This window comes from Pongo pygmaeus, chromosome 19 (genome assembly GCF_028885625.2).
Source record: "Pongo pygmaeus isolate AG05252 chromosome 19, NHGRI_mPonPyg2-v2.0_pri, whole genome shotgun sequence".
Classification (NCBI taxonomy): domain Eukaryota; kingdom Metazoa; phylum Chordata; class Mammalia; order Primates; family Hominidae; genus Pongo; species Pongo pygmaeus.
In genome coordinates, this window is record NC_072392.2 from 66895392 (window position 1) to 66907734 (window position 12343).

General features: G+C 38.7%; 1 protein-coding gene across 1 annotated transcript in view; it reads left to right on the plus strand.

Annotated features, from left to right (window-relative positions):
* CA10 (carbonic anhydrase 10) overlaps positions 1-12343 on the plus strand; it is a 541424-nt gene that overhangs the window by 218909 nt on the left and 310172 nt on the right. The window contains exon 3 of the mRNA XM_054458627.2: positions 8491-8633. Within this exon, the coding sequence (XP_054314602.1) occupies positions 8491-8633 (143 nt within the window). The remainder of the gene's footprint in view (positions 1-8490; positions 8634-12343) is intronic.

Here is a 12343-nt window from a genome sequence, read left to right on the forward strand (position 1 = left end):
GATGCATCACACATTGCCGATAGGAGAGTAAATGTTCATCATAGTCACTACCAGTATCTTTGAAACTAATTTGACAGCATCTATTAAAATAAAGCATGTGCATACCTCGACAGAACAATACTACCTTTAGGAATCTTTTCTACTGAAATGAAAGCACCAGTATGAAAAAGAATATCTCTGAGGCTATTTATTGCAGCATTGATTTTCATGGTAAAGTAAGATGGAAATAACTTTAATGTCTTTCATCTAGGGAATGATTGAGAAAAGTGAAGTGCATTCAAACTATAGAAGTTCTGTAGCTTTACACAAGAAAGAGAAGCTCTGTTAGTATGGACGTGGAGGGACATCCATGGCATAATGTTACTTTTATAAAAATACTTCTTTTTTAGAAAAGAACCTCTCAAATATATATATACATGTATATATATTTGTATGGGTATTTGTAGGAGCATACTGAAAGATGTTGAATGATGCCTAATACACTTTCACACTGGTTTCCCTCAGGATGTTACTGGACGGAGGAAGAGATGATTACCTCTTGCTTTATACACCTGTGGATCGTTTGACATGTTACCATACATACATTACTTTCTTTGGTTTTTTTTCTTTGTTTGTTTTAAAGAAAGAAACTGATCTCAAATTCTAGTTCCCTAACCTACTGGCCAGGTGACCTTAGAAAGTCATTTAACCTCTTTGAGTATTATTTTCCTCACCTGTAAAATAATAATAACGAGGAGGATTGAGCAAGATAAGATGTGTCAAGTTTCTAGCACAGAGCTTGTTAAACAGTGGGTGATCAGCAAAAGAGAATTCCCTCTTCCTCCTTTCTCTTTACCTTTAGTGATGTGCTTTTGGGGATCAAGCCAGCCGCCACTTGGAACCAAGTACAAACAGGAAGAAGGACAAAGCTGCTGCTGCACAAATAAGTAATCTGACAACTCCCAAAAGCTACATTAAAATGATTTTTCTTTGGAGTTAAAAACCCTATTGGATGATCCATATCACTGCTCACTGCCTGCATTTATCCAGACATTGAGAGCTATGGATCCAAGAAATAAATGCACATGGCTCATTGAAAGTATGGAATTAAGCAACTAATCCCCTGACCTAGACTCCCATCAGAGTGCCCTGTTCTGAAACCAGGCTGGGTTGGGTGGGCATCTGAAAGTTGCTTCCCTGTACCCTTCTGCCTGGCTCCTTCACCCTCAACTGTTTCTGCCCTGAGAATGCTACAGTGTTGGAATCACACTGTGGTTCATGCTGTTCCCCCTCCTCACTCAACCCCTTCTCCAATGTTTTAAATCCTTATTATAGAGCCAACATTATGCTAGACCATTTATAAATACATTCTCACAATCTTCCCAACAGCTCTGTGAAGTAGCTGTCATCCCCATTTTTACAGATAGAGAAATGAAGCCACCTAGTAATTTAGCCACCTTCTGATGGTTCTGTGGTAAGGACATGGTACTAATGATCTTTTCCCCATGGAGTAATAGCTGTATGGGAGAAATATTGGAGAAGTCAGAAGATGGAAGATGCAGTGGCTTAAATTTTCCCTGTATAATAGTTTGCATTCCGGTGATAATCCATCTTAGTTGTTAGGACTAGTATATCTCTGTTTGAGGAGATGCTTCAATGTTTTAACTAGTTACAAGACTAAAAACACACCCAAAGCAATAGGATTAAAACAATGCACTCTCTACGAGTAAGGCTTACCTTAGCACTTGAGAAAAGGGCCAGGTCAGCTTGCTTCTTGCTCTGAATTAATATAAGCCTTAATATATACATACCCTTATTATAACACCTGTCATATTTTGTTATAACTATTTGTTAGCTTGTCTATCTTCCCACCATACTGAGTGTCCTGAAGAGTGGGAGCGTTTTGATTTATCTTTCTATCCCTGGTTCATCAGATACAGTCCATTAATTTTTTAGATGAATGCATAAATTAATGATTATGGGTTAAATAGGCTATATGCAATTCCTTAGTGGTTCCCAAGTAACAGCCCTAGTTCTCAATGGGAGAACTTACCTTTAACAATGGGCAGCCCTAGTTAAAGACCCTCCATGTGCTATGAGTCAGAGGCCCTGCAATGGAGGAAGAATTCATCAGCAAAGGGGTTAACTTTAAGGCCAATTCCATCTATGAAATAAATCAAATCAGAAATGGACCAAAAGTCTGTAGCAGTGGGTATTTTAAACTTGCTCATTAATAATGGCTCAAAGTGGAGATTTATTACAGTTGAGAAGAGAGGAAGAGGCAGTAAATCAGGATTGGTGAGGAAAAGAGCAAGGGAAAGATATGAGTTCTTATTTAAAATGTATTCATATGCTTTATAACCCCAAAGTAGAGATTGCTATATTGAAGTGGAAGGCTTTATTTGTAGGATTGAATTCACTATAGATATGTTTTATGTCAGTGTTCATTTTCCCAACTTTCATTTGCTTTCCCTTGACCAAAAAGTAGGGGACTTAGTTTATTGCTTGAAAACGAGAAAAGATTGTTTTAGCTGAGTGTCTTCATGAACATATTCCTTGATTCAAAGAATGGCTTGTAAAGCACTAGTTCCTAGGAAAACACGATTTTATTGGCACATATTTTGAAGAGAATAATTTTAAAATATTCAATTAGTTCTGCCTTTGAAATAGAATTTAAACACACCCAAAGCAATAGGATTAAATTCACGTAAAAACCTACGTCCCCAACTGTTGCTTGGGAACCAATTCTTTTCCCATTCAAACTACTTCAAGAATAGTCAAGCTTGCTCTTGGCTGTGTTCCATCTGAGGCAGATACCTGCCTTTAATTCAAAAATCAGACCATGGTACTTCCCTGCTAAACTCTCAGTGGCTTTCTATTAATTTGGAGTAAAATGCAAACTCCTTAGTGTGGCCTGCAGAGCACTTAGCCATCTGTTCGTGGTCTACCCAGCCAGCCCCCATCTCATTTCGCTCTTCTCCTCATCTGGTCCATCAGGCTCAAGTCAACTGACTTCCTCTCAGTTCCTGAACACATCCAGCTCTTCTCTGCCAAGACTGCTCTCTTTCACTCTGCCTTCGACATCCTTTCTCCTGCCACTGTTTAGAAGCAACTTTTCCAGTCCTTCCAGAGTCTACCAGCTGACCCTTCCAGAGACACCACCCTTGACCATGCTACCTAGGTTTTCTCTCGCATACACGCTTTAAGCTATGATCCATTACCGTCTTGTCTCTACAACATGCTTACCAAAAACTTTACACAGATAGACATATAGAAACTTGTTTATCTCCCATATTTCCCACTATCCTGCAAGATTCATGAGAATAGGAACCATATCTCTCATTCATAATTGACTTCCCAGAACTGATGGCAGTGGCTGACATATAAGTAGGTCCTCAGTAAAGATTTGTTGCATCAACTTTCAGTGCCATCCCTAATGCCTGGCACATCAGAGGCTGTCAGTAAATGCTTTTGAATTGAATTTATCTTGTTGCCATAGGACTTAGCAAATTCACATAAGCTGTATAAATTTATTCCAAGTGCCTAATATCCTGCCCACAGCAGCAAATTCTGCTGGCTCAGGACAAATGAATAAGGAAGATGCCTAAAAGCACAATCTAACTTCAGAACACCTTCTCTAGGACAAAGATGTCAAGGCCAGTTTTAACTCTCCTTATCGGACTTGATTCCTCTGGTTCCTTGCTCTTCTGACCTATTTGTTTATGGTGAAAACTTTGTTGTTTTTGTCTGGACGTTGCCAAGGTGTGTTATTAAACAACTGGAGCTTTTTTATTTCATGGGTCTGAACAAGCAGCTGATAAGTTTTGCTTTGGGTTTGCCAAGGCTCATGATTTAAGCGGTTGAAATCACAGAGTCACTGAGCATCTTTCAAAATTCACTGGACCCAGAGCCAAGAGAACGTTTGGGATTTGTAATTTATGGTAAGAATGGCAGTAGTGCCATTGGGAAATACTTTGGCAAGATAACACATCACTGTGATGCAGCAGTTAAGTTCCATGGTTTAGGCTGTGTGAAAATTAATTTGCAAAAATATTTAGGTCTGTTTTGTGTTCTAGTTTATATGTAAATTAGAAGATTGTACAAAAAGGATGCCAGGGATGATGGAATTCAAACATCATCAGACTGGTTGTCCATTAATTAGAGTGATTCTTACTCTATTTTGCTTTATTTACATTTTCTCTCAACAATAAGTTGTATTGATCAAGTAAAGACACAGCATTAGCTAATAAGCCATAATAATGGATGCTTTAAAAATACAAGTTTAAACATCTGATTTTGGAGGATAGCCATGCAAACTAAGAGAAAGAATTCAACAATATTTCTCTTAGCTTGGAAATAGAGGCAGTGCCTGCTACAGCATTATATAACCCACTTTTGCTCCAAAAGGTGACATGGGTGTCTATAAACCTGAAGGATAACACTATGAAGGGTAGTTAAGTATCAGAACCTTGGATATAACTGAGAGTTCTGCACAAACCCACAGGGCGAGTTTCTCACTCTAAATCTTGAAGCTTTCATTCAAATGCCCATCCTTGCTCTGCATGTAAAGTGAGCCATCTGACTCCCATGTCCCAGTAGGCACGGGCACTTCATGGACGCCTGTTTTCACAGCCTTCGTCCTAAACCATTTCCCTAGAATCTAGATGACACCACATTTGCAGACCTAGTCTGGTCCATTTGGCACTTGAGTTCCCTAGACTAGCTTCAATACCTTAATTATTGTCCCAACAGTTAACACTGCTTCTAACAGCGCTGACTTCTCATTTTTATCTGCACTAAAACCTTGCCCGGTGCAGCTGACCCCAGAAACTATCCCTGGAGCAGCTCTTTGTGTGCAATCATCCCCATCAGGTCTCCTCAGAGGCCTGCAGATGGGACCCAAACACATCGCCTGAACTGAAGTCTTTTCACACCCAGGCCCTTCTGTGTATGTTACTCCATGGTTGTATGGCTCCTTTAAAATCCTAAGTTTATTTAGAATAGTTGACTTTCAAAGCAGTTTGATTCAAACTTTTGCACTTGAAATTTATTTTAACTGGAAAATAGGCACTAATGTTATTCTTGATTTACCAAAAGGGAAATGATAGCAAAAGTCTTACAGGGGCCTTGGCAACAATTAACTGAAATTTCCTGCAATGATCTGCTCACGTATAGAGCCCGCTGGAGAGGAAGGGGTTTAGAACAGCAGAGGCTCAGTAGCACTGGAAATCTTGAGTTCTGTTCTTCACTCTGTCCTTCCTCGCCTCTACCTGGCTGTGTGACCTAGAGTGGAGGACTTTACTCCCTGCCTCTATGGCCTTAAATCCATGTAATGCATTTACGTCAGATCATCTCTAAGGTGGCTTCTATTTCTGAAAAGCTATTAATTCATAGCTGATTTAAAATCAGCAATCCAGGGGTAAATAAACTTAGATACCCGTTCAGGACTGGAGCCAATGAGGGACACAGCTGAGCAGGAGAGATGTTTCTCAGTTGTTCCTCGATTGGCTGAGCAGGTGATTAGCATCAGAGACACAGGCTTTGATCGTGAAGTGGGGATATAAAACCCCGAAACTGTTTGTCATAAAGAATTCCATGCCCAATAAAAGAGAAGGCAGATGTTCGCATAAAGTTTTTGCTGTTTGTGTTTTTGTGGGGGTACTTTTTGGGCATGACGTTTATTAGTGAAGTACAGCAGCAGCTGCCCACCCATGTTGCCACATAATAGCAGTCTTACAGTCCATTTATGGGCTTGGAATTATTTTTGTTAATGCTTTTCATGGGAGTAGATGAAATGCAATGTGCACCAGCTGTAACTACTTTAATCATGCAGCTGCCTTCTAGGGAGAGCCCTGCAAGCATCATAGATGTCTTCATTGTCAAGGAGGTTATTGTCTCACAGAGTTTTAAAGGTAAAGGGGTGCTGTATTACTTTTCTGTCACTGTTATAACAAATGATCACAACAGCATGGCTTAAAACAGCAGACATTTATTATCTTATGTTTCTAGAGGTCAAAAGTAAATATATATATATATATATATATATATATATATATATATATATATATATATATTCTCAAGGGGTTAAACATCATGGTATCAGCAGGCCTGTATTCCTTACAGCAGGAGGCTCTAGGTGGAGAATCCATTGTCTTGCCTCTTCCAGCTTCTAGAGGCCCCCTGCATTTCTTGGTTCATGTTCCCTTCCTCCATCTTCAAAGCCAGCAGAGTATTAACTTCTCTCCTGGCTGACCTCTATTTCCATCCATATATCTTTATTCTATGTCTCTGACCCTCCTACCTTTCTCTTATAAGGACTTTTGTGATTACATTGGGCCCACCCAGATAATCCTAGATAATCTCTCCATCCCAAGACCCTTAACTTAATTACATCTGCAAAATACCCTTTACCTTCTAAGCTAGCATATTCACAGGTTCTGAGGATTAGGATAGTAAACATCATTGGTGGGGAGCCATTCGGCCTACCGCAGGAACTATGAAGAACGCGTCAGGTCCAACAGACACATGACTTACCAAGGGCCACTCAGTTCACTTGTGGAGGTGCCATGACTGTGTCCCTGGCATGCTCACATTTGTCACTTGTGTGTGCGTTACTGACAAAGACTGCTAGGAGGATGCCCTAATGAAGGCTTTATTTTCATAATTTGAGATGATTGAGGGATAAATAAATATAAGATCAAGTCAGTTTTTTTAAAAAAAGAGTAGTTTAGAAAAGACAAGTTTATATTTATAATATAAGTGCGTTCATAATCCAAGAACTTTCTTAAATATTGTAGTCTTGCTAGGACATGGTACCTTCTAAAGGTGGAGTAACTTGTAGTGATAACATATTTTAAGCAATGATAAGAAATGAGAGTGCCGAGGAAGCTCATGCACATGTGTCAATGTTTCTCCTCTTCCTCCTCTTCCTCCTTCTTCTCTTTCTCCCTCTGTAACTCAGGCCATTGCTACCATTTTGAAAGTCATTAATGACTGAAAAGCCAATTCAAACTCCTTAAACTAAAGGAAATGGTCTACCAGAGGCTTATTGGCATGGATGAAACCAAATTAGATATTTGTCATGTTTTAAAATGAGACCCATCTTATTTCGATGTTGAAGTGTTTGTCTAGGCCAAGGAACTTATTTTTAGTTCTCCTCCCATGTCTGTTACAGTTGCCTGTAACAAATAAGACAGTCATAGAATTTGAATATCTTTGGCAAGTGTCTGCCAAACTCCTCTTTTGCCTTAGTTTTCTCCATCTATGCTATAGGCAAGAATGATGGCTACTGTAAGTTAAAGGCTTTGTTCAATTTGAGTTTAACTAAACTTGAGTTTCTGAGAGGACAGGTCCATTTAAGAAGGCTAATGTGATTGTTAGGCTCATCTTCTCCAAGAGTCACTCCCTGCCTCCCCTCTACCATGGCAGGGTTGGCTTCCCCTCATCCAGAGTCTCATAGTCTCATAACATACTCGACCTCACACTAGTGAGCCTCCCCAGTGTGTTAGTTGTTCTTGTGCTTGCCTGCCTTCCTCGAGATTCAGCCTAACCCAGGGCGTGATGCAAAATAGGAGTTCACTGCATGTACTATGGGTGGATGAATGAATGGCCATATAATCTCAGGGGAATTTGAAGGACACATGGATCCAGAGACTCAATGGAAGTACTGAGAGGGGCAGCAAAAGGCTGAAAGTACAGTTTTGATCTTCACTTATATAAAACTAGTAGGCTGGCTCCCCACCCTTGCCCTGAAAACTTTCTTAAATAGAGAGAAATAGAACTGGAAATTGCCACAGAAATTTATTCTAATAGATGTTTTAATGTGACACTGAAAATGAGTGGATGGTTTCCTTTGGGTATCTGTGCTCAGCTCTCAATGTAATTTTTCTGCCTATCAAATGAACACCAATTCTATATCTACAGGTTCATTAGGTTAATGACACAGTGTTGAACTAAACAAAGATGAAGTCAAGTTGCTAAGTTGTTGTCTGGCATTGATTAGGGGGCTCATAAAATAAGTCACTCCCTCGGTTTAGTCTTGACAACCCAAAGAAAAACTTTCTGTATACTGAATGACACTTTCCTTGAAAAACTTCCAAATAGGATAAGGTTGATTTTCACATCGTTCTTGCCAGATAGGAAAAGCAGAGCATCAACTCAAGGGAATTGCTAAATATTTGTACTACCCCAGGCATATTGCAAAGATGATGAGACCTGAACAATGATGTTAGCATTAAAGTGTTAATGATGACTGCACTCAACAAAGAAACTGCAGGATGAGTGGGCCTCAAACAAGAAAATCTGATGACAAGAGATCATGCAGGTAAGACTTAGAGAAGTGGACCAAGATTCAGGCCAGGAAAATACCATAGCAACCCCCAAGGACCTCCATGGGTGGGAACATTTGGTGGTTCTCTTCCATTTTACCATGTTTGTACATAGCTCTGTTTATTTATGTTGTTTCCCCAACCTGCTACTCAGCCTAATTGTACAATTTCTTTTTGTTTCTAGTTCCTTCTTTCTGGGGATTGGTGAACTCAGCTTGGAATCTTTGCTCTGTGGGGAAACGGCAGTCGCCAGTCAACATAGAGACCAGTCACATGATCTTCGACCCCTTTCTGACACCCCTTCGCATCAACACTGGGGGCAGGAAGGTAAGCCACCATATTGCTTCCATGGTATAGTTGAAGATGGGGCCATCTTGATTCTGAAAGCTGAGCCTCAAGGCTTCAGTCTCTGTGATGAGTTTGTCCTCCCACCTAGGAATACCACAGACTTCAGACCTGCCGCCATTAGATAGAAATATGTCTACTTTGTGCTTTTTCTCCCTAACTAGTCAAACTTTTGTGCTTCTGATTACTCTGTACCTCCTGGAGGTTGCCTGCAGTCTTATCAGACAATCTTGGTACCCCCATAAAGGACAGAAAGCATAGTGGCCACCCCTGCCTATCATGCTGGGAAAATCTTTCCTCTAAGAAACTGCTTTACTAGGCCTTCTTTTAACCTCAGTGAAGTGGGAAAACCAATTAACAAAAATAAAATCAGAACTTTATCATCTTGGGAGGAAAAAAACAGACAAAAATCACCTTAGATGATTTATAAGAAAATCAATAATTAATCTTCCTAGGGGCATCTTGCTTGCTAAGAGTCCTAGCTCCTGCACAGAAATGCTGAGCTGGGTTTTGTGATTCTCACACCTAAATCCCTCCTTCACTCTCCTCCTCCCATAATGAGCTCCTCCTTAATTTGTGGAAGGGCACAGGTGCCCATCAGGTCTTCTCATCACTGGAATCTTAACATTTCTCTTGCTGGTTCATGTCTACTTGGCTATCTTTTACTGTTGAGTAGGTTGTTAAAGGTAAAAAAAAATGCACATGCAGAAAATTGTGTTCAAAGGTAATTTAGCTATTGTTAACTCAAGAGAAATGGAAAATAATTTGTGTGCAAAAAATTGAGGTTAAAATTATTGACAACTTTTGAAAATACCAGCGGCTGATTCTTTAGGGTTTGGGTTCATTGGGCTCTGTTCTCCCTTCCTTTGTGCAGTCTGTTCACCATAAGTACCATGAAGTTTGTAAGTTAACTTTTTCCCCTTCTGATATATTGAAATATATTTTCTTGTACCATGTAACTGTCACAGACACACACACCCATAATGACTCATCAAAAAGCTGTAAGTGACTTTGACTCAGGTCACAAGGCAGGTTTTAAAAGACATTGCATGTGGTCAACAGCATTTAGTTATGCAGTATTTGTGTACTGTTTTAAATATGACTTGAGAAGCATTTTTGTGGAAAGGTCATATATAGGTCATTTGGTTTATTGCTCCGATTCCATATAAAATGATGCTATCCTAATTATTGTTCCATTTAATTTTATTTTTATAAATTCTGCAAGGAGCTTGTCATGGCTTCTAAGTACATTTCTCTTTAAATAGGTGAATTATTTATTTAAAGTCATGAACACGTGTGAGTTCGCTGGTCAGTATTTAAGAAGGAAAAGTTGTAGTTATGATTAAATATTCAGTCATTCTTTCTTTCTTGGAGAGAGTGATGTAGGGGATAATTGCGTTCTAGGCAAAAGGAAAAGCAGGGGGTGGAAAAGCCCAAGATACAGAATGGGGTTTGGTGCCTGAGTTCCAGAATGCAGCTGAAAGGTAGCCAGCAAGGCTGAACACAGAGAGCAAAGAGGGGCTTGCAAGATGGTAGGCTAGAGAGGACAGCAGAGGGCAGGTCCTGAGGCAGTGTTCGGGAGCTGAATCCTTTGCCTAAGAGTTATGGCAAGCATTTGAAGGGGTTTTAGATAAAGTACAGATTGGGATTGAGATGGAAAATGTGTCAAACTAACACAAACAATGGACATATAATTTTTACTTTCCATCAGAATGTCTTAAAAGAAAAATGTTGATGTGAAAGAACAACAATGTCAACACAGCTTCTCCCTAAAATGTATTGGGAAAGAAGAGATTGGGAGATAGTCTGGTATTAAAAATCACTCACATGTTATTATTTGGGTTTTTTTTTTGTTTTAGAGATATTTTTTGAACAGATAATTTTGTATCTTTCCAATTCAGTAAAGTATACCTGATCCAAACCAATTTTCAAATGCATTGGAGTTTGGAATCTTGGCAACATTTACTTTTCATGGTGTAAATATTTATATCTGGCACAATTTTTGTTGTCAGTGGTTTGAAGAGCTGAGAACTGTCTGATGGTTCCTTTTGCATTTGTGAAAGGTAGAAAATAAAATATAGTTGGTCGTGATAAACTAATTGGTAATGAAATGCCTTAATTTGCTAGGCAATAGGTAAATCATGTTTGCATCACGTTTTTGAAGGTGATGTTTAATGAGTTGGAAACTTGTTTTGAAAGTGAGAATTCAAATCACTGCTCTGATTTTTGTTTTCCCTTAAAGAAATACCCAACTTAGTCGATTTGAAAATCACCCTGTAAGACTGGGAAGTTTTGTAGAATTTGGACAAGATGTCACATTTTGAAGTCTGAGCCAAGCTGGGTGTCAGTACGTGAAATGCAGCCTAGTAACTATGTGTTTTGTGTTGCATTTTTATCCACAAGCATTATTCTTTCTGGTGTTCAAGTGTATATTATGCACAAAACCGTGATGCAGCTCTCTGGAAGCCCCTGACTTGTGTTACTATGTTTATTTTAACATATTTGACCTGACATTGGGCTCAAATGAAGGAACAAGGGCTTTCCTTACCATAGTTTAAGGCTAAAATTCAACCTCAGTACAAGAATAACAAGGAATAATAGTTATTCCTTCTCATCCTATGCACTGTGCCTTGAATGTAATAGAAAATATTCATTTTTATTTAAAAATGAGATTTATTTCACCTTTTAGTCTCATGTGACAGGTTGCAGTCAAAATGCAGTTCAAACTGTGTTTCATGCAAAAAGTTATTTAAAATATTGTATATAATCACCTTCAGGCTATCTACATAAGACATAATGTGTATGAAACATACATGAATTTTTTGTTTCGATTTGGGTCCCATCCCCAATAAATCTCATTAGATATATGCAAGTACACAAAATTAATAAAATTTGAAATACTTATGATCCCAAACATTTTGCATAATGGATATTAAATCTGTAATTGTATTTTTACAAATGGCACGCCCTTAAGGCTGGGTTGTATGTAGATATAAGACTCCTACCTTGGAACCAATCTCCACCCTTTGACCCCATTAAATTTAACAGCCAGTTGCTACATTGTTTAGAGCTAATTAATCCATTGTAGTTAAAGCTACTAAATTAACTCAATCAAAAAGGAGGAGGTTGAGGAGATAATCCTTTGTGGTTTCAGGTTGCTTAAAGTCTCCATATATGAAGAAGTTTGATTATGATATAAATGATGTTTTACGCTGAGTTAAGCCTCACTGACTGTTTTAAAGATTGAGATGCTTGTTAGCCATTGAACTTGTAAAATTTCACAAAAATGTTCACCTTTCATGTCTTTTTGCTCAGACCAAAATGAGTGTACGCAGTGTGTTTGTGTTTTAATTTTAGTGTACTAGTCACATAAGTGAGATTCTTGGTAATTTGAAAATGAAATACAGGATGAGAAGGTTACCGCAGAGTAAAATATGGATAACTTCAATCAATTATTTTGGAATATAGATATTTGCTTTGAGCATTTGATATAAGTGGGCATTGAAAGGTTGTGAGTTTAGCTTTCAGGAAGGAAATATGGCACATAGAAACCTATCTGCTGATCTAAAATATCTAAAAGGAGAAAAAACATATTAAAACTGAGACTAAAACCCGCTTGCCGGTTCTACCATTTTAACCAAAACTTAGTTCTGTCATCTTTTCTCATCTTTTAACTCGTCTAATAAAATAGA